Here is a 21,996-nt window from a genome sequence, read left to right on the forward strand (position 1 = left end):
GGGGAGCTGTGAAGCACCAGGTTCTCAGAGTATCTCCGTGGTCTCGTTCTGGCCAAGCGCCCACCTCCTTCTGTTGGTTCCACCACGAGTGAGTGCACACTCAGGAGCAGCAACTCAGCAGTACCCGGCATCAGCTCATTTCGCCCTGCTTGATAGCCATGCTTTCTCACTATCTCACTATTTGCCTTCTGAGAAGTTTACAGTTTGCTAAAAATTTCTTTGGAAATAGTTTGGAAGTAAGATCTCTTTCTTTCCTTTGTATTTCTTTTAAAACAAATATTATTTTTTAATAGTTGTATATAAACATCCGTGAAGCTCTGAATTTCTCCATAAATGCTGAAGATAATACACACCGATGAGAAATTTTTATGTTTACTACTCTAATCCAAAAAAATGTCTCGATCTTTGCTCAACTGATTCAAGACTGCAGTTTTAGTTGTTTATCTTTGCATCATCTAATGATTCTAGGTGTTGTAAACTTCATTTCCCATCACCACCAATTTCCAACCTGTCACTTCTGTTCTGCGTCTTATGTTTTGATCTACATAGAAACAAGTGCAATCTTTCATAAGTGATGTTTTCAGACATGATGGGTAGGCAGTGCAAGTCTGTCTTTCTGTCTATCAAAGCAGTTTGGCTGCTGGAAAAATTGGGGGCTGTGTATTTTCCTTCTGAGTTCTCTGGATACACCTAGTACCCCAAGGAAGTCTGAGGATTTCACTTTGTAAGTAATTTCCCCACCTCTGGATGTTTGCAGGATTTTCATTATTTGAATCAACCTTTAAAAAAGTGAATAATACAACAGACTATGTCGACATGGTTGATGTGCAAGTTTCTTTACCATTTTTAGTTGGGTATTCACAGAGTTATTGCAGTTGGAAGACCCAAGTTTTGCATGTGGGGAAAATTCGTGTTTCTTCTTAATTCCCTGACCTGGGAATTTCTGTAATACGGTATCAGCCTGCTCAGCCCAACCCCTCCCCCCAGGTGGCACATCCTCAGAAAGTGACAGTTCTCCCTGGAGTTCCCTGGAGGAGACATGCTGGAGACTCTCCAAACTTCCTCGTCTTTATTATAAAAACTCATTCTCAAAGGAGGACATTTGCCCTAATTGCTCTCACTGACTCCTTGCCCACTTTCTTCCTCTTTCTGTTTTGTCATGGTGGGAAGACATCGGGATGTGTAAGATTAAAACTTCAGATGGATTCTCAGAGATGCTGTGGCTTATTGCAGGGGAGGACAGGCCTTTCAGGTGTGCTCCTGTCTCCTCTTGCAGTTGAAATGACTCGTCTGGGTGGCTGGGACCAGAGGTGGTGAAAGTCCCTGGCGTGCTGCGGGCTCTGCTTCCTGGCATCAGTTTCCACTAGTCTCTGTGCTGTGCTGGCCCCTCCTGTGCTCAGAGAGGTGGCACTGGCACTGCCCTTGCTTCCCAAGCCTCAGGTCCTGGCCACATGAGGGGCAGGCTCTGCTTTCTCACCAATGTGTATACCCGAGGGCAGAGATGTGCCAAGGCTGTGGCCCTCCATTACCCAGCAGCCCAATGTCCTCCCTCACCCCAGCCATCTCAAGCCTCCATCTGGGAGGACAATCCAGGACCGCCTCCAATCACAGCCTCTCCCGTCCTTCCTTTATTCCTCCTTCAACTGATCCTGCCTAAGGAAGCATCTTGCAGAAACCCCGTGACGGTGTGCAAATGGAATTTGTTTTCTGACTTTGGAACCAACAAAGACCTTTCTGTATTTTATATTTTGCCAAACTCAGGAGCTCTGGGTGGGGGACTGAGGTAGCTCCGTGTGGTGGCATGGAGCTTCTCTGCAGTAATAGTGACGGACTGGGCAATCTAATGACAGGCACAGAGGAGTTACCAAGCCAGTTACTGTTGTCTACACCGTGGAACTCTATGTTGGTAACAAAAATGCTTAGGATTGGTTAGTGATCTGGAAATATGTTCATAATAAACCAACACATAAAAAAGAAAGTTTTTGAACAAGATAAGCTCAAGTTTATATATACAAATAATACATATATAGAAAAAGATAGAACATACTGTAAAAAGTTACAGGTAATTATATCTAGGTGGTAGGAGAGTAGACCACTGTTGTTTTTCTTTGTTATTTCATATTTTTATTTTAAAATGTAGGCCTTTGTTATGGACTACAGTTTTTTTTCAACAAGGACACTTCTTTGGTTTAATAATAAATCTACACTAATAGTGGATTAATAGTTAATTTATCCAAACCCTCAAATTTCAAAGATGAGACGCCAGTGCCCCGGGTAACCAGGCAGTGGAGGTGTGGCCAGAACTATGGAGAATCCATTCTACTTCCTGTGTGTGGGGCCTCCTGCCCCTGGTTCTTCCTGCACCCTGCATGAGATACTCACATTTCCCCTTCCTGGCCCCCGCAAGGGTGGCATTCTCCAGATTCCTGGAGAGCAACTATAGACCCCTCACCCCACGACCTGAGCCCCTTGGAAACTCACATGCACTGATTCCTGCAAACATCTCAGCAAACCGGGGGTCTCTCTCTTGGGAGAAGATTGCATCTGCCTTTTCCACAGATTTCCCAGCTTCGTGAACACCAGCAGGTAGGTTGGGGACAGGGACCTGTTGGCACATGTAAACACAACGCCACCAGCAGTGAGGCACTTGCCCCTTTCCTTTGGCAGTGCTCTCACCCTGGAGCTTCAGTCCTGAGCATTTTCACAAAGTATGGGCTCTGCTCTCTGAGTGCAGGCACAGCCAGGCTGGGATATGCACTGCCACAGGAAGACAGGATTCCCACCAGTTACTTTCCTAGACAGAGACAAATAGAAAGGAGTCAACTACTTTAAATGTCAGAAACCGAGAATGGGAAGCATAATTCAAGAAAGAGCAGTCAAATACTGACACGTACCAGTTTCTCTATAAGGCCAGTTTCAGAGACCGGGACTAGAGAGAAAAATGGTGGGGAGAGAAGGGCGAGGACAGGAGAGGCAGTGCAGGCGGAGGGGGAACACAGTGTGACTATAAGGAGAACCCAAGGAGAAAGGGACACAGGCCCAAAGATGGGTGGAGAGGGCAGGTGTAGGACATGCTTGTCTTGGCCTCTGAGGGTCCGAGCCCTAGAGTCTCAGCAGGGCCTGTGATGTGCCTATCGGCCCTGAGGATCCAATGCTCTGTGCGCTGCAGGGAATACACAAGTTCTAGGCAGGAGACAGCTCCAGGTAGGACGGAATGTTCGAGAGGCTCACCTGAGACAAGTCATAGGAGGACAGCCCGTCTCTCTGGTGCACCTCCAGCTCTGCCTGCTGCTGCTGCAGCTGCCTGTGGAGCAGAAGTGGACAGAGGTGTGAGGAGGTGGTGAGAGTCGTGAGCCAGGGTGCTGGTCCCCAAGTCACAGCGGGTGACACCCAATGAATCTCCCAAACAGTTTCCACTTCTAATTATCTTATTTTTACTGCCTCAGAGCTCTTTGGTTCCACTTGAGATGACCACATTGACCTACTTATATGTTCTGATGCATGACTTCATTTTATGCGGAGTTCAAAGATACCACACTATAAAGAATTCCCTGTAAGCTAAAACTCAGAAAAGCAGCTGGATTCGGCCAAGCCCACCCGCTACTAGCAGGCATTCAGACTGCCTCACACTGCATGTCTCTGGTAGTCACTCAAGCCACCCTCCGACACTAGAAAGTGGAAGCCAGAGAGTTGGCAATAGGCTGGTCTTAGTTCTGGCCCCCTCTGGGCTCCTGAAGCAAGGGAGGGAAGTGCCTTTCCCAGGAAGAAGAAAATGAGGTCTTGGTGAGCTGGCAAGCCCCCGGCATCTACACCAACAGCTTGGTGGTGCAGATATCAGCATCTCCATCCCATCCATGTACTTCTGCTCCTGCAGCCAAGTACATGCAGAAGAGGCACTGCCCCAGACCTCTCCGTTCTGAGAAGGGGGATGGGAACTTCATAGATACCGCAGCACCATACAAAAGTAAACCTCAGGGAGCTTGCACATTCCAGAGAGGAGGGAGTTGAGTGGCTGGGGAGAGCATTCCAGGACTGGAAGGCAGTTTTCCCGGCTGCTTCTTGCTAGCCAGGTGCTGGTGCTATCTGGGCGCTGCCAATGACCCCCGATGCCTCTTGGATGGAAGTTTTCACTCAGCCTGAGTAAGGGAGCAACAAATCTTTTAGGAAGACATCAGAGGCAACCAGAACCCAGCTGGGGCATTCAGCCTCAGGGAAAGGGGCTGTTAGTGCTTCCTAGGTCCAGGGAAGGTGTTTGGAATTGATGGATGGAGCAGGGAACAGCATGGGCCTGCATGTGATTCAGAGATTGCCCCCTGGGACTCCTGAGCTGGCACAAAAGGGCCTGAAAGAAGGCAGATGAGCTGGCTAGGGGCCAATGGGCAAATGTGAGACGGCAAAGGCTTCCCCCGCACATAGGGTGTGGACGCTGGAGAGACTCAAGTGGAGCCTAGAGCTCTTGTTCTCCATCAGGTTGACAGTCAAGAACCTGGGACAACTCAGGCTGAATGTCTCAGTTCTTTAGTGGCTCTCGGCTCTGCAGAGACCAAGAATCTCCTTTCCCTTCTTTTGTACCCACCCCTGTTCTTGGCCTCCCATATACTACCAATCAGGTAAGCACTAGCAATCATCACTTACTATGAAAGCTCAGAGAGATTCATATGTGACTCTGAGCTTGGTGGGGCTATTAGAAACTCTCTCTCTCTCTCTCTCTCTCTCTCCCCCCCCCCCCGCCCCCCTCAACAAGCACTGTGCTCATGAAAACCTATGGCCATAGGAATGAGGGTTTGGCCCCAGGACATGCAAAGAGATGAGTCTGCTTCCCCTCATGGCAGCCAGGCACATGAGCAAGAAAACACGAGGGTGTGGGCTTCAAAGTCAGCTCACAACTGTCTCAGGAAATAGGGTCAGTCCCCAGGAGTGTCAACCCCAGGCCCCCAGACCTGGTGGGGTTACAACTTGTACAATGGAATCAGCTTTGTTTCCTGGACGCTTTTACATATGGACAGAATAGGAAAGAAATCAGAGTTGAGAAAGATGTCTTTTCAGCAGCCTCACACAAACACTAATCAGGCAACACTCAGCATCTCCAGGAAGTTTCTTTTGGATGCTTTCAACTGAATGCAAGGACTGAGCTTGCACACCCCCATCCCTGTGCCTAGAGGACTTCTCCCTCCCAAACCTGGGACTGCTAGAGAAATTCAGCTCCAGGAACTCACATCCATGGCCATCACTGCCCTCTGCTGTCCACAGGGAGCTTTTCCAGCTCACACAGACCTTTCAGGTCAGAAGATTTCAGATTGAGCATCAGGGCTGACCCTGTGTCCCGGGTGGATCTGATCCCCTGACCTCTAGAGTTGCCAGGGACCACAGTCTTAAGCAAGTAGGTAGGCACTGCCCTGCACAAAATGGTGCTCTGTGTTGTTACTGCCACCTGACTTTCGCAAAGAAATGGGAAGAAAGCAAAGCCTCAGTAGCGGGGGGAAAAATCCAGTCAATTTGATCACATTTCCCAAGTTTAACTAGATAGACAACACAGAAAAAAATGTGGTAACAGTGTCTGTGCATGACAAAGCCTATTACTTCTCATGTTTCTTCCTATAACAGTCACGAGTATAGAAAGGAACCTGAAGGGAAAGGAGGAACACAGCACTGTTTCAGGTGAGCCAGTGAGGGACGTCCAGAAAAAGGAGCTGTCACAGCTCTGGAGAAGGACTGGTGGCAGGGACTTGCTTGTGTGGGTGCTGGTGGCCGTGGGACAAGTGGCTGCAGCTGTGTTGGGCCAAGAATGGCTTCAGAGGCTAAGAAGGGTACTGCAGAGGTGGGAGTGGCAGCCACAGTGGCCTGGCTGGACGGGGTCTTCCCAGATCCAGGGAGTGGTGAGTGAGGGCCAGGGAGGCACAGAGCACACAGGAGTAGGAAGACCTCACCCAGGAAGCAGGCAGAGGGCAAGATACATTTTCAACAGCAGCAGGAAGCATGCAGGGCCTCCCAGCTGGTGGTCTCTGCCCACAGTTAGGAGAAGAACGCGGTGCTGCACTCAGGGAAGCAGAAGAGAGCTGCTCAGATAGGGGCAGGGTTGATGCTGCCACCACCACTACCAGGTCAGGTGCAGCTGCTGCGGCCACACTGTGCTGTGCTAGCTCTGCCATTGGTACCCTGGGTGCTACAGAGGCAGCACTGGCCCAGGACCTGCTTAAGACTCTAGGCTTCTGGGAGAGTGGGTTCTGCTGTTGTCCACACTGGGCAGACCAAGTGGTGGAGGCTGGGAGAATTAGGGGGGACTGGCCTAGGTGGGAGCTGGGACTGTAACCCAGGCCACCTACTTTCAGGAGGCTATTGGGAGGACTCGTCCCCTTCCTGTGCCTTGTGTCCAGGAGCTGCGCAGAGGTCGAGGATGCAGAGTTGCTGCTGCCTGGGACAGGAAGCTGCTTCACAAGCCCAGACAGGGCTCCCACATCCAAGGGGGCTCCAAGATGGCAGAATAGGGCAATGCTGGGGTTTGCGCAGGGAGTGGTGGGCTGCAAACAGGGTCAGACTGGGTTTTGAACATGGGGAAATAGAGGAAAGTGGCATCGCTGACCACAGCAGGGAGACGTGAGGACAATTCTTAGCATGTAATCCGCATTCCACACCTACTGCCCCTGGAGGGCCTCACATGTCACATCAGCGGGAAGGGATGTCCTTTTGCCCACGTCTTTGTGTTGGTTTCTCAGCTTTGCATAGATGCTCCATGATGTACAACAGGTCATGTCCCAGGGAACCCATCACAGCTCACCTACACTCTCACCCATCAGCCTCTCAGCTGAGCCCGCATGCTGAGTGTAAAAGCACAATTCCTGCGGTGTATGCGCCACATTCACACAGCCCAGAAGGTGGATGCCAAAGGTGGCACCATCCTGTGTCTGGATTGTGTGTATTTCCCTGAGGCTGAGAGCAGAGAGAACACACAGCTGCCCTGGTCACACTCCCCCTGCTGACACGGAATGCAGGGCCAGTCATAGCTCTGAGCCTGGCCCTGTCATCTTCACGGTGACCTCACAGGGAGGGACACACCCCCACTCCACTGAGCAGGAAGTGAAGGCCAAGAGAGGTCACAACTGGCTCAGGCACACAGCTAGAAAGTGCAGGGCCCAGCCAGAGCACAGATGTGCCTGCCACTTGGGCATTAAGTACCCACAGCTGCCCTGATGCCCAGGCCCATATCCTCCAGCCCTTGGCGCACCTGCAGCAGGGCCAAGGAACCAGGCACAGGGAGCAGAGAAGCACACTCCACAGAGCCCTATTCTGTAGCGCACTGAGCTCGGGGGAAACAACCAGGGAGGCCAGCAGCACCTCTGGACCCAGAACTCGGTACTATGGACTCTTCTGAAGCAGGAGGGATGCACCCCCTGCCTCTACTCTCCTCCCAGGCCCCAGGGACTTTTAGCTGCAGGCAGAGGCTGGGGGCAGAAATAGCCCCGACACAATCACCTGCTATGGACGTGCCAAGGGTAGGTGGATGCCAGGGAGGGGGAAGGAAGGCCAGGCACGTACTTGACGTTGGTGTTGGTGCAGATGATGTACTCGATCTCATCGGAATAGGGGTTCTGGAAGGTGAAGCTGCTGGTGCGGATCAGTACCCACTCCCGGTTCTTGGTGCGGAATCGATACATGACCGACAGGACTTGGCCCTTCAGTTTCACCACCTGAGAAAACATTTGGGGAAGGAGGTCAACAGGAGGGACAGTGCCAGAGAAGGGAGAGGCACCAGCAGGGCCGTGCTCTGAGGGCCAGCAGGATCTCAAAGTACGGCACTGCAGCGACAAGACAGCAAGAAAGGAGGAGTTATGTGAGTGAGAGGAGGCGCACTAAGGGACAGGACTGTTCACCTGCCTCCTCTCTGAAACAGGTCCTCTGTCACCACTGTGTGAGAAACCAGCCAGCCAATACCCATGGGACGGCAGGACTTACAAATCAGAACATGAGAACTCTGTAAGAGCTGTGTTTTCCTCTTGGCCTTGGCTGCTCGGTTATCTGGGAGTGGTGCTAGTCTCTTCTGGAGTTATCACTTTACCTGAGCACGCAGCCACACTGCGCGCAGGGGTTTACTTCTTCATAACTTACATAAGAAATTCCCCAAAAAGGATTCCAAATATTCTCTTGGAGGAGCGGTCGTAAAATGACAGATCTGTACACATCATTTATTTGTACAAGTGTATCTGTACCTCGCTTTGTGTTGGGGTGTGGTTTCCAATGTGCTTTCAAATGCTTTATGTCATGTACATCCTCACAAGAGTTAGGCAAGGTGGGCTTTACAGATGACAACACTGAGACTCGAAGAAATTAAGTTGCCCAAGATCACACAACTTTGTAGAAAAGCTGGTACGGGAGCCAAAATCTTACTTTTGAATCATAAGCTTATCTCTCTGGCTACACAGCCTGCCCTTCTGCTGTTTAGACACAGATACCACCACCAAGGCAGTGTAGACAGGCAGATGTGCAGATGGCCACATCCAGTGCAGACTGCACAGCTGAAGCATCCATTGATGGTCCAGGCCTGGGAGTGATCACAGCACTGGGACAAGATAAGGAGACCAAGACCCTGCATTCAGGTCCATGCAGTCCTGAGCCCACACCTAGTCAGGCCTGTATATCCCCAGGCTTCCTGTCTAAGAGCTCACAGCATGTTCACTAATAAAAATGGGGTCTGATTCCGGGGGCCAGGAGGCCCAATTCTCCCTTTCCTAACACTACCTGCACTGGTGCCTTTGTTTCCTGCTGGGTGGCTGTTGTCTCCAGCAGAATGTGCGTAGCCTGGAGATAGAGAAGTCTTGGTCACCTGCACCTGCCCCGCCCCAGCCCAGAGCTCAGCACTGAGTAGGCACTTAGAGCACTTCCTGAGCCAGCCTGGGTGGATGCAGCTGGATGATCATCCTGCTATCCCACTACCTGGGGGGACATGCAAGGCTCCCTGCTGGGAAACCCCTAGTGACAGGCAAGCTCCAGGAGGGCAAGGCCTTCCCTCCCACCTCAGAGGATGCTGTGAGTCTGCTGCCCCAACAGGACCTGTTATTCCCTCACAGGGCCCAGAGGTCAAGGCCACATGCCTATCAGGTCCCCACACTGGGGGACTTGCTGCCTGGAGACTCCTCTGTGGCTACACCAAATACAGGGGCAGCAGAGAGCTGCTGTCCACACCTAGAGATCCATGTCCCCCTGTCTTGCCTATCTTAGATTTTTAACTCCCTCTTCGAGTGCAGAGAGTGCACTGTCTGTATGCAAAGCCAGGCCTGAGGGCGGGGGAGATACATGGGAGGACAGGAGCCGCCAGAGCTACAGCCAGCAGGGGCAAAGCACCTTCTGTGTTACCTCACATAGCCTCACGACTGGGTACTGTGTATCCGGAAAAGGGGCTTCAGAGCAGCACCCTGCCCAAGGTCTCACTATGCTGAGGCATCCTTTCCATGAGTCCCTAATGCCCCAGTACAATTCTTCCCCAAAGTGCTTCTCACCTTTCAGGACCTATGTGCAGCTACCTGTAACCCAGAAAGCATCTGCTAAACACCGCTACACAAACCGAGATCAAATGCTGTGAGGCTAATGGGTTCCTGGGGGGAGGTGGGAGTCTGGTCATAGGTAGGGGTGCGTCAAATGTCGGCGAGTGAAGGTGTGCCAGGAGAGCACCCTTGGGAGGAGGCACAGCAGAAGCCAATTCTGCAGGCTGGGAAAGCCGAGATGTGATAGAGGACTGGACTGCATAGGGAATATGGTCCAGCTCTGAAGACTGTGCTCAAGTCAGGTGTGGTGCTCATAACACAGGAGATGCAAAGGTCAGGCACAAACCTCAGCTGAGGTTGGCTCTACACAGAAACAACTCTCTGTGTCGTCAACCATCAGCATAACCATTATATCATTATCACCATCACCACTGCCAAGCCCACCATCCCCACTCTTGTCACCTCCATCATCACCATCGCCAGTAACACCACCAACACTACCAGCATCACCATCCCACCCCCATCATCAGGATCATCACCGCCACTATCACCACCACCCACTACCATCACCACCATCCTGGAAGGTGTCTAAGCAGAAAAGAAAGGGTACGAATGGAGCCTAAGTTTCACTGCACTCAGCCCTTCCATTTGACCTCTTCATAGACTGACCCAGGGAGAGACTCTAAAAGCAGATATGAGTTTCTCAGACCCTGGGTCTGTGCACTGTCACTGCGCCAAACTCAAATTCCTCACAAATTCCATCATGCTCCATGGCTCTCCCATCTGAGCCATCAAATGCTTTTGTTTAAATCTAGAGTTCAAGGCTGAATCTTAGCTGACACAGCTCCCTCTGTGCTTTTACAAGAACAAGCCACTTCCCTTTATCAATATTTGTCCCTCGCCTCAGCTGCCGGTGGCCAGAGCCCAAGGAATACAAGCTCAGGGCTGAGGTTAGCCGTGGTCCAGGATGTCCCTGGAGCTGCTTGGCCACTGTCCACTGCTCCCTGGCGGGATGGGAGCACCAGCTCTTGGGCATCGTGGCCCGGCTTCCCTCCCTGCCCAAGGAATGAAGTGGCTGCTCGCATAGCCAGTGATTTAAACTGGCTACTGAGGTGAGATCAGATGTTAAATTTCTTTTTGTTTTCAAAGCCTTTAAGTTTCAGAAATAGCACTGGATGGAGAGACCTGTGATTGAGGTGAGGAGATGCTGGGGGAGCTTTGGAGGGAGGTGGGCCTGGGCCCCAGCCCTGACTCTGTCACTGCCTGGCCTGGGACCCAGGTCAGACCCAAGTCTTGGTGTCTACTGGGAGAGGCGAGGCTGGCGACACTCGCTGTGTTTCGTTAAGGGTCACCTAAGGTAATGTATGAAAAGGGTTCTGGCTGGCTGCTGGGCAGAGTGGAAAGCCCCTCACTGTTAGAGATCCATTTTCATGTGTTCAGAAAACTAAATGAATCCAAGCCAAGCCCAAGCATGCCAGGTAAGAGGCCAAGTGTCATCATTCCCACATACTTCACAAATGTTCGGCATGAGAACAGTGCTAATGATGCTCATTTCACATTTTTGTTAAATGAAAGCTATCTTATGCACTCAGATGGCTTTATTCAAAGCTGCCCTTAATCCAGATGTGGTAGCGCATACCTGTATTACCAGCACTCTGAGAGGCTGAGGCAGGAAGGTGGCAAGCTTGAGCCCAATCTTGGCAATTTAGCTACTTATTGAGATCCTGTCTCAAAAAGTGGGCATGGAGTCGGGACGTGGCTCAGAGCAAAGGCCATGGGTTCAAAGTACAGAAAAGGGACCACCCTTGGGTGCAGATTCTGTCACTCAGTGGTAGACATGAAGTAACAGCACAGACATGAGTCTGCCCACAGGAAGGTGACATGTAGTGAAGAAGACAGGACTCAAGTCCAGAAGAAAATGGACAAATACATAAAACTGGAATTGTATTGAAGGTGAAATGAGCCAAGAAAGCTGGGGATTCGCTTTTAGCTAGGAGGCCACTGGGGCATCTCTGGGGACATGATGGGTAAAATGCCAGTCATATGAAGAGTCGGGAGACCATTCTAGTCACAGCAGGCCACAGCAATGGCGCCCATGTGGCCTGAGTTCAAGACAGCAGAAGGCCAGCATCATGTGACTTTGGAGCAGTGTCCAGAGGAGGACAGACAGGGATGTTGGACACAGAGCGTGAGGCCATGGTGTGGAACTCAGACTTGACACTGCAGCCCCTGGGAAGCTGCTAGAAGTAAGTAAAAATGTGGCAGAACTCAGCTGCAGTTTCAGAATGGCTTAGACTGAAAGGAAGGAAGGCAGAGGTGGCTCTGGAGTGACTGCAATGGTGAGGGTGGACTGGTGGCTGGGGCCAGTGGTTAGGGACAAGGCAGAGGAGAGCAGGGTCCTAGACATCCTCCAAGGTCCCCAGGACCTGCAGAGGGACTGGCTATGGGGAGCAGGATGGCCGAGACAGGCGGGGCAAAGGAGGCAGGGAGCTGAGGAGGAGGAGCTCCCTGACTGAGGGTTGTGGGGATCCGGAGGGGACTGGGGACACTGCCTGCAGAGCAGGGCTGGGGCCAGGACAGTTGGGTGGGTTGGCCACTGGGCAAGGTGCTCCAGGGTGATGGGGTCAGGGGACGGGGAAGGAGAGAGAGAGGAGAAGGTAATCAAGAGCACCCCCATCACTGCCCAAAGAAGTGGCCGAGGAGGAGGGGCCCGCCGTGGAGGTTGAGAAGTGAGGAGAGAGTCAGAGTGGTCCTGCCACTGAAGAAAGCACAGAAGGGAGGGCGTGCAGGTGCTCAGCCCAATGTTGCCTAAGCAGGACCTTGTCTGTGCACGGTGGGAGTGCCCTGTGTGGCACGCTGGCCCGACTCACCAAGGTGGGGAGATGACAATGGCTTCCTCCCATGCTGTTGCCACCAGTCTATACCACCCATAGCAGGTGCTCGGTAAGGAGCAGTACTGGGTCAGTGTGCACGAAGCCACTGTCAGGATGGCCACCTGTCAGGCTCCAAGGGGCATCTTCATCCCTTTCTTCCCCTCTCCTTCTAAGCCATTGCTACCAAGGTCCCCTCTCCTCACACTGTCCACATGTTGGTTCCCATGGCTTCTGCCCCACTTCTGGCCTCATTGCCACTCATCTGGACAAATGCAAAAGCCCCCAGCTTGTCTTGGCTTTCAGCTACTTCCTTCAACTTCCCTTCTGTACAGCTGGGTTGATGAAGTTGTTCCTCAATACCTACCCTGCCTTGGTCCTCCGGGGGCCGTGTGCCCTCACACAGCTGGTGGACTACTGCTCCTCAGCGGGGCTTCAAGACCTCTAGCCCCAGGCCTCGCCCAGGCACCTGCCACTGCCTGCCACGTCTTTGCTACAGGCTGGCCAGTGTTACCCGTCCTACCTGCAGGCCACATTCTGCTGTGTCTCTGGGGCTGCCCTAAGGCTGAGCGTCCTCTCAGTTCTTGTGTGTCCACCCTTAGATCACCCCAACTGTCCCCTCCCCGGGGGGCTCTCCTCCCTCTGTGGAGGCTCCTGGAGTCTCTTCACGTTCTCTCCTCCATGGTATTTTCCTCAGGACCCTCAGAGCTCTCTCTTCACATGACTTCCTTGTGGTCCATCTTCCCATCAGCCTGTGCCCTTCGTGGCTGACACTTTAGGCAGATGCTCGCAGCCCATGCAGCACACAGTAGGACACATGTCCCACTGGCCATCTCCACACACAGGAAGGTTGTATGTCACTGTGGGCAGCCCTCACAGTACCTGCTGAAAGCTCTCCCGCAGATGGCTCTGATCCTCCGGGTGGCAGAATTCCAAAATGTCCTTTCCCAGAAGGTCCTAAACAAACAGCAAGCTTTAATGATCCAGAATCCATCCTTCCTTCCTTCCCTCCCTCCTTTCCCCTCCTCTTTTCCACCCTCCCTCCCTTCTTCTCTCTTTTCTTTCTCACTACTGGGCATTGAACCCAAGATCTCACACATGCTAAGCAAGTACTCTTTCACTGAGATATATCCCTAGCCTTTTTATTTATTTATTTTTAATTCTGAGACAGATCTCACTGACTTCCTCGAACTTCCAATCCTCCTGTCTCAGTCTCCCATGTAGCTGTGTTACAGATATGCACCACAGATGAGTCCGGCTTCCAATTTCCATGTTTGATGATTTATCAATCCACCAATAGACAAAAGCATTCATTTCATCTCCCTTAACTCATCTCCTTTGGCCTTTCCCACCACAGATTTTTAAAAGTAGATGCCACTTTTGGGAGGCTCACTGAAGAGCCAGCCTCTCTGAATTCACTCTAAGTGCCTCTGGTACATTTCATACCAATTTCTAACTGCTAAAAGATCAGCAGCTTCTAGAGTGCAATTTTATTTTTGTTTGCCTTAGAGATGCAATTTTAGTAAACACCAAAAGAAGACAAAAGGTGGACAGATGTGCTGCCCATGGAAACTGAAATTGTTTAAAAGTAGAAAGCACAGCTGTCTGGTGGCCAAGGAAGTAAGGTTCTGTGAAACCACCGTTCTTGCTAGAAGCCTGCTTGTTCTGTACCTTCACACGTCTGCTTTATTCAGAGGACCCAGCCTTGACCCCAAACAAAAGTTTGTTTCACCGTAAAGCAGGGCACGGTAACTAAACCACCAAAGGCAAAGGCAACTTCACATGTGTTCTAGGAACCTGGTCCAGTGGGAAGTGCCTTCAAAAATGTAAACTGACTGCTAGATCAGAACCCATGTGAGGCCTGCTGCCTGCATGGGAGCTGAAGTAGCTGTGATGGGAAGTCTTATCAGCTTGTTCAGGAGACCAGGATGCTCAGGGGAACAGAGGGAGATAAATGGATTTGCCTGAAAACAGTGCCACTGGAGGTTATGGTGAAATTCGGAAGAGATCACTTTTCCTGCTTATTCCATGTACGAATCTTAACGTTTGCATGAGTCTAGAGATACAGAATTATATGAGGAGTTCTAATATTTGTGCTTTGTTTTATTTCTAGTTCTAAAATATGCATGAGAGGCTGTGACACAGCTCAGTAGTACAGCACATGCCTAGCATATGCGAGGGTCTGAGTTCCATGCCCAGAATCATCAAAAAATAAAATATACATGTAATTAAAATGCACATATCCCAAAGCTGGTTCATCAAAACAAAGGTGGATTTTTAAAAAAATTATTCTTAGCCAAGTGTGGTAGCACACGCCTGTAATCCCAGCACTTGGGAGGCTCGTCAAAAGTTTGAGGCCAGCCTGGGCTACATAATGAGTTCAAGACCGTCTTTTAAAAAAGTGAAAAAACATTCTTATTTTGAAAGAAATTTAAATCTGTATAGAGGTTATGAGGATAGTATAGTAAACACCTGCCTATCCTTTACACAGATTCAAGCAATGTCAATATTTTGCCACTTTTGCAGTTTCTTCCTTTTTAATTATGTATATACACACACATTCACATATGTGTACACATACTTAACAACTTCCTGCTAGACCACTTCACAGTAAGTTGCAGACATCATTACACATTCCCCAAAGTATTTTAGCATGTATATCTTAAAAATTAGCTTGCAAAATTTCGATATACCACACTACACCTAAGAAAGTTGTTAATTGATAGAATTGCCCAATGTTCTGTGCATGTAATTTTTAAGCTGTCTCCCAAACCTCTTTTCCAGCTAGACATCTCCAGGCCCAAGACACAGTACACAATGTGCAGAGTTACTCCATCTCTCTGGCCCTGATCTGGGACAGTTAACGCCTGCTCTCTCATGTTTCTGTTTTAAAGAGTCTACAACAAAGGCCTGAACATGTGCCCCCAGGTTACAAAGGTTTCCCAGAGGGATTAGGCAAAATTAGGTGGGCATCTGTACAAGGCTTTGCAGATGCCTTCCTGTTAATACACTTCATAGTACAGACTGACCAATCTGAACTCTGCTTTGAAAAATCAGCTGAGAAACAGAATGCTAGGGAAAGGATAAGGGGTCAGCCTCAGCAGTGCTGCTGTTTAAAATGAACTTCTTTTTGGAAGGGTGGCGCCCTGTCCAGGCAGGACGCATAGGTGTCCCTGCTTTCTCCACAGCGTCACTGTGTCTACCTTGAACCAAGGTCATAAATACTTCTGAGGCACAGCTCATTGCTGGCTCCTGACCTGGGGCTGGTAGCCGATCACACTGATGCACCTCGGGTCCACAAATGTGATGATCCCATCAGAGTTGTGCCGGGACAGGAACTCCGTGGGCACCGACATCCCATTCATGTCCATGCACACGGGAGAGCTGGTCACCTGCAACAGGACAGCCCAGCTGAGTGGCACCAACAGAGGCAGAGGAGAAGTGACAACCAGGGATGTCAATTTAGACCCATACATCCTTCCATGTCACTGACAAGCAGCATAGTGCTCACTACGTGGCTCTTACGACCCATGTCACCAAAAGTGGGTCACTTTCCTTGCATTTCTGAGCCTCAGTGTCCTTCTCTGCCAACATGATGATGAAAGATGTAGCCTCACTGGGTGGTGAGGCTGGACAGAGGTCTCACTGGGAAGCCTGGAACCCTGTCTGGCACAGCTGGTGATCAAAGATCAAAGGTGGTAATGCCCTTTCTGCTTTCTCCTCTACTGAATGTCAAATGAGCCTAGGGAAACAGTTAAACCTTTGGAAAAGAGATGGTTTGCACCAACAGCATGCACCCTATTTGTTGTATATGAATGAAACCACCTGCTCCTCTGTCTGGAAACCAGGGATGAAAATGGCCAACGTCCTCATCTACACCCATCATTAATGGCCCAGCTGACTCAAGGGTTCCTGTGCTTGTCTGGTACCTGACTTGTCTGGTACTGAGCATACCCGACTGTCACAAAGTGAAAGGACATATTCCTTACCCTAGGATCCCAAGGGGGAGCATAAACTCAGCTGACTACAGCTAGACCGATCACAGGAGGGTGATCCTGGAGGTCACAGGTTGGTACTGGGCTGAGGGAGCGACCGGCTCTGACAAGACCAGGTGACACTTTAGTGGGTTCTAGCAGAGTGAATAGGTGAGGGCAAGAGGAGGAGATTCTCCAGGAGGAGAAGAGAACGGAACACAGCAGGCAGAAGAACTGGCTTGTGGGCACCCTCGGGGATGGGAGGCGGTTGTGGGTGTCTGGAAGAGGAGTGTGTGGACTGTGTACAGGAAGCAGTGGGGAGAGGAAGGGGAGGTGGTGAGGCTGGAATGATGACCTTGGGCCTTGCCCCGGGCCCTGGAGACCTGGAAGGGGTTAAGCAGGGACAGATGCAGACAGAGCTCACTGTGGTGACCAGTGAGGCAGGGGTGGACCAAAGTGCACTCTGTGCAACTCGCCCTCTTCTCCTTTCAGACTTGGCCTCAGCCTCATCCCAAGTGAGACAAAAAACCCCATAAACACTGAGCACTGGAGATCAGAGCGGACATCCTATCCCGGTCTCTTGCTCCTTGCAATCACAAGTCTCATCTGAGATGGAAAAGACTGTGCTTTTCTCTCACCTGGAGCCTCCCGATGGCCACCAGGCAATATTTACTGCCTTGTCCCACATCAGCATCTTCTTCGGGTATCGTCATTCCTGAAATGAGAGGCCAGAGCCATTAACACAGCCCAGGTCAAGGGGAAGGGCTCACTTCTGCGATCATGCTGTGATTTGACATTATGGGCCCAAGGGGCACCCATTACAGGCCCATTATGGCCACCCAGGGGACAGGCGCTAAACAGCCCCCTGCCCACTCTGCCCCCCACCTGGCATCTTATGATAATCTCCTGGTACATTATCACATCTCATCTGTGTGTGGATCTTGCAGAGCAAAGCGAGGAAGACAAAATGCAAATTCCTCTATCTGTGCATTTGCACAGTTTTGCTGAAAGACTTGGAAAGGGGACTTCAGGAAGAAGCCTAGGTGGGGCTTCCATGTCATCTAAATATTTCACTTCTCTGTCGACAAAGAATCACAGACCATCAGAAGCAAAAGGAAAAAGAAAAACACTGACGCTGAAGTTCTTAACTTGCCAGGCAAACGCACACAGCCCACATTTCCCCTGTGAAGGAAAGTCAAGTTTTTAATGGGCAAGAAAGGAGACACCACTAGGGAAGCACCACACCCAGTGCTCTAGGTAGGAAGGAACTGGGTAGCGCAGCTCTGCTCACTGGTCACACAAGAGTCTTCTGTTAGATCCAGGAAAGGTCTGGCACTGGAAATCTTCATAGCACAGGGCTCACAGACATTTGCAGGTGATCAGGACTACGGCAGAGAAACGAGCAATCTGGTTTCCTATCCACAGGGCCAGTGCTGTTGCGGAAATCTTCCTCCATGCTGCCTGACACAACCAGCATTTCCACACCAGACCTGAGGCCCACAGTGACGAGAGCCACAGACACGTCACACCTGCTCCCCACTCACCTCCCCGTCTCCTGTCCATCCCTGGGCAGAGATCACCAACCTCTCTAGTTTCTGGTTTACCTTTGCACAAATGTGCAGAAAGATAGATCTTTTCTTAAATGCCCTTCTCTCTGCCATGAAGAGCAGTGTGCAATGCATTTTCATGGGCTTTACTGCCTGTGCTTTACAGTAGGCCCTGGAATTCCTCCATATTTGTGGACAGAGCTTCCTCTTCCTAGGTTATTCCCAGAGCTGCACAGGGCTTGACTGTGTGCAGAAGCTGTATGTGTTTAGCCACACTCTCCTGTGTACAAACACAGAGGTGTGCCTGTATCCTCCAAGGGGAAGCAATGCCGCCATGGCTAACTCTGTGCACCTGCATTTCCTTACCACCAAGTGGTATTTTCAGGGTGGATGCCTAGCAGTGGGGCTGCTGAGTCAAAAAGTAGGCAGAGATGTAGCTTTGTTTTGTCAAATTGCCCTCTAGAAGCGTTTTGGGTTGCATTTCCCACGGCAACCCAAGAGAGGTCTGATTCTCCACAGTGCTGGCTGACAGAATGTGCTGTCCCATCATGCATTGAATGTCTGTCAGTCTGGCAGGTGAGAAAATACATCTTAGAGTTGTCTTCAATTACATTTCTCTAATGATGATGTGTGTGAGAGTTACTTCACAATGGAGGGCCCATTTTCTATCTTGCTTTTTAGTGAGTAGTCTCCTTGTGTTTCTTCCCCATTTTTCTGTTGGATTTTGGTAATCTCTTAATTCCTCCCTGTGTATTAGGGATATCAGCCTTTGTGGTATATGTCAAGAATAAGTTCATCCCGTGGTTCTGTCTTTTGACTTATGGTCATTTAAATTTTTGAAAATTTTTATGTAATAGATTTATCGATCTTTTTTAAAAATTACCTTCAAAAGTCATTTCCTCACACTGAGGTTAAAGTGAAAGTCATCCTTGTTTTCTTCCGATACTTTTATGGTTTTATTTTTACATTTAGATCCCTAGTCCAGGCAAAGTTACTCTTCTTTAATGTATATGATGTACAACTAATTGCAACTTTTTCAAAGTGGCTCTTTAGTTGTCCCACAGACATTTAAAGCTGTGCTCTTAAAAAAGGAATCAGCATACATCATGTGAAATTACAAATTCCCTATGATAGATAAAATCATTATGTAAATCTAAATTTACTGATAAAAATTTAAATAAAAAAACCTATGCTTTCAGATGCCACCTCCATCCCATAATAAATTTCCACATATGCCTACATTTGACTTTGAACTTTTCTTCTGTTCGCCTGTACAACAGTATAGACTAGCACTGATGCCACAGCATTTTAGTTATAGAGGCTTTACTGCTGTTTTAACATCTGATAAGAGTTCCTTGGCAACTTTTCTTTTTTAGTACTTCCTTGGCTATTTTTGAAAATACATTTTTCCACATGAACTTTGGTGTCAACTTATCCAACTCCATAAAATAGCCTGATGGTGTTTTCATTAGGTTTGCATTAAGCACGTAACTTAACTTTAGGAGAACCGATGCCTTTATAATGTTGAAGCCCCCTGTCCATCCCCTGCAGGGGATGCTTTCTCATTTGTTTAGTTCTACTTTTGTGTATCTCAGGAGCATTTAAATGATTCCTCATATATACTTGTGCTTTTATACTTATTAAAAGTATACCTAAGTATATAATCTTATGTAAATGGGTTTTTGCTGCCATTATACTCAGTTTATTGAGTTTATTGTTCAAGGCTACTAATTTTTTGTATTAACAATGTGTTGTGCTGCCCCACTGAGTTGCTGCCTCAGTTTTATCACTGATTCACAGGAGTCCTGCAAGTGTACTGTCATACAATTTGAAAATAAAGGTATTTTTTTCTTTTTTCACACATTAATTTGCATCTAGTTTTTCTTATTTCATTGCTGTAGCTCTATTACAGACATTCTGCATTTAACAGCCAACTTTCATTCCCACTACTAGGTTGTTGAATTGGTTGTGTATATATGTGTACAATATTCACAACAGAGAAATGACCAAAGGAAAGTCCAGCTTGATGACTTTGCTTTTATTTGCGTAACTCATAAATGCAGTATCACGATGTACAACAGAACATAAAATTATAGTACTGTACCAGACAGTACAATTGGCAAAACTTACAGTACCGTGCAGTAGAGTAAACAACCACAAGGCTGCATGCACTGGCACTCACATTCCTGCATCACAAGTCCGAGTGGCAGGTGGGAAGTGTGAACAGCACACCTTGGTTTTAAGGCCAGCCATTAAACAGGTACATCGTTAAGTAAGGATTATCAGTACGATGTTGAATAGTAAGAAAAACAGTGGCCATTCTTGGCTCCAGGTTTCTCCTTAAGTACTAGTACTGCTTGTGGATTAAGATCTCTCTCTCTCTTCTTATTCAGAATAGTAAACAACATCTGCTGTGCACTCAGTGTTAGAATACTGTATGTTGTCTTAGTTGAGATACATGAGGAAAATATGGCCTCACATAGTTTAGTAGTAAGAAAAGGAAGAATATTTTCAGAATATTGCAGATATTTTTCTTTGGTACTTTTCCAAATCATGACAGATGGTACTTTCTTAAAGTTTAGTTACAAAAGGGAACAGGGTAATATAAAACCTAAAGCTATACCTATGAATTTTTCATACTGTTATATTAATATATTGGTTAAATCTTTGGAAAGATCTTTTATCCACATATAATTGTATATATCATGTATTGGTCATTTAGAAAATATTATTTTACCACATTATACAGATCTTCTAAATGTTAACACAGTATATTATTCAACAGAAAAAACTCACTTGTTAATATCGCCATGGAGCTCATCAGAAATATGATGAGATGTTGGTCAAGGTCACAACGGTGGATGAAAGTTTGCAAAAATTCAAATTTTCATTAGAAAATTTGAGTCTTACCATTGATACTATGTACTGCCAGTTGTTTTCCCATTTATTTAGTTTTTGAGAAGATACGTGCCAAATACTAAATGAATAGCCATAGTTTGGTGCTTCTGCATGAAAAAAGCAGCTAATTCAGCTCATGGCCCAAACGGCCACTGTGCGCTTTCCCTGAGACCACTGCTGTGGTGGGTGAGCAGCAGATCTGGTACACACACACTCTCCAGACCTGAGTTTAACAGGGCTTGCAATGTTTACCATTTCATTAAGGACATTCATAAGCAAAATGGTTCTCATCTCCGTTTTCCCTCCCTCCCTCCCTCTCTCCCTTCCTTTCCCTTCTTTCCTTCCTTTCCCTTCCTTCCTCCTTCCCTTCCCTCCTTCAATTCTCATTTTGATCTCTGACATTGTCTTCACACAATAGGTGTTTCAATTTCCTCGTTCACAGTGACATGGGTCTTATTGGCAGAGGCACTCACCCTTTTCCAATATGACTCCAACGTACCCTAACTAATTTATACACAAAGAATCTACTTCCAAATAAGGTCACATTTTGAGGCACTGTAGGTCAAGACATCAACAGAGGAATATTTTTTGGAGGGGGAAATGTAACTCATAAGACCCTCTATGAATCCTTTATGATCCTTTTTGGCCTTTTCTCTGCCAGGACAGATGTGACATACATTCAGCTCATGAACTGAGAAAATCCCTTCCTGTGCCCAGGACGGGCAAAACTAACTGATCACAGACATTTCCCCACTAGTTACAGAAGATTTGTAATAACCAGAATGGATCCATCAGAATGGATCATGAACTAAAGCCTACTTGTCACTTCTTAAACTTAGTGTCTTAATATAAAGTTGCTCACACACTTTCAATAATAATGACTAGACAGAAATTCAACCCAGATCTTCTGGTAAGTCTGGGAACCTTCTGGGCTTTCCTGGGAGATGTGAAGAGGGACTTCATCCCAAGACATTCCCAGGATTCCTGCCATGCTCAGTGCTTAGGTAACACACCCCTGCCCTCCTGGAGACCCAGGCAAGCAGAGGGGATCACCAGATGCACAAGCTGCAGCGATGCCGAGCACACAGAGAGAAGCCTGCACAGGCCCTGCTGGGAAGGTACTGGCAGGAGACCAGAAAGCTTGCTGGGGGCCAGGTATTTAGCTCAGTAGTTCCACTGCCTGCCTTGCAAGCACAAGGACCCAAGTTCAATCACCAGTACCCAAAAAAAA

The 21,996-nt window shown here is 48.7% G+C and overlaps 1 protein-coding gene across 11 annotated transcripts in view; it reads right to left on the reverse strand.

The window, feature by feature from the left end:
• Arnt2 (aryl hydrocarbon receptor nuclear translocator 2) overlaps window positions 1-21,996 on the reverse strand; it is a 113,900-nt gene that overhangs the window by 18,600 nt on the left and 73,304 nt on the right. For all 11 annotated transcript variants that reach the window (XM_019207074.1, XM_019207077.2, XM_019207071.2 and 8 more), the window contains 6 exons: window positions 16,959-17,035; window positions 15,604-15,738; window positions 13,229-13,303; window positions 7,534-7,685; window positions 3,232-3,304; window positions 2,482-2,605 (listed from right to left, as the gene is read on the reverse strand). In XM_019207074.1, coding sequence (XP_019062619.1) covers window positions 2,482-2,605; window positions 3,232-3,304; window positions 7,534-7,685; window positions 13,229-13,303; window positions 15,604-15,738; window positions 16,959-17,035 — 636 coding nt within the window. The remainder of the gene's footprint in view (window positions 1-2,481; window positions 2,606-3,231; window positions 3,305-7,533; window positions 7,686-13,228; window positions 13,304-15,603; window positions 15,739-16,958; window positions 17,036-21,996) is intronic.

The sequence above is a fragment of the Fukomys damarensis genome, unplaced genomic scaffold (assembly GCF_012274545.1).
Source record: "Fukomys damarensis isolate Sample0158 unplaced genomic scaffold, DMR_v1.0_HiC HiC_scaffold_7, whole genome shotgun sequence".
In the NCBI taxonomy this organism is placed as follows: domain Eukaryota; kingdom Metazoa; phylum Chordata; class Mammalia; order Rodentia; family Bathyergidae; genus Fukomys; species Fukomys damarensis.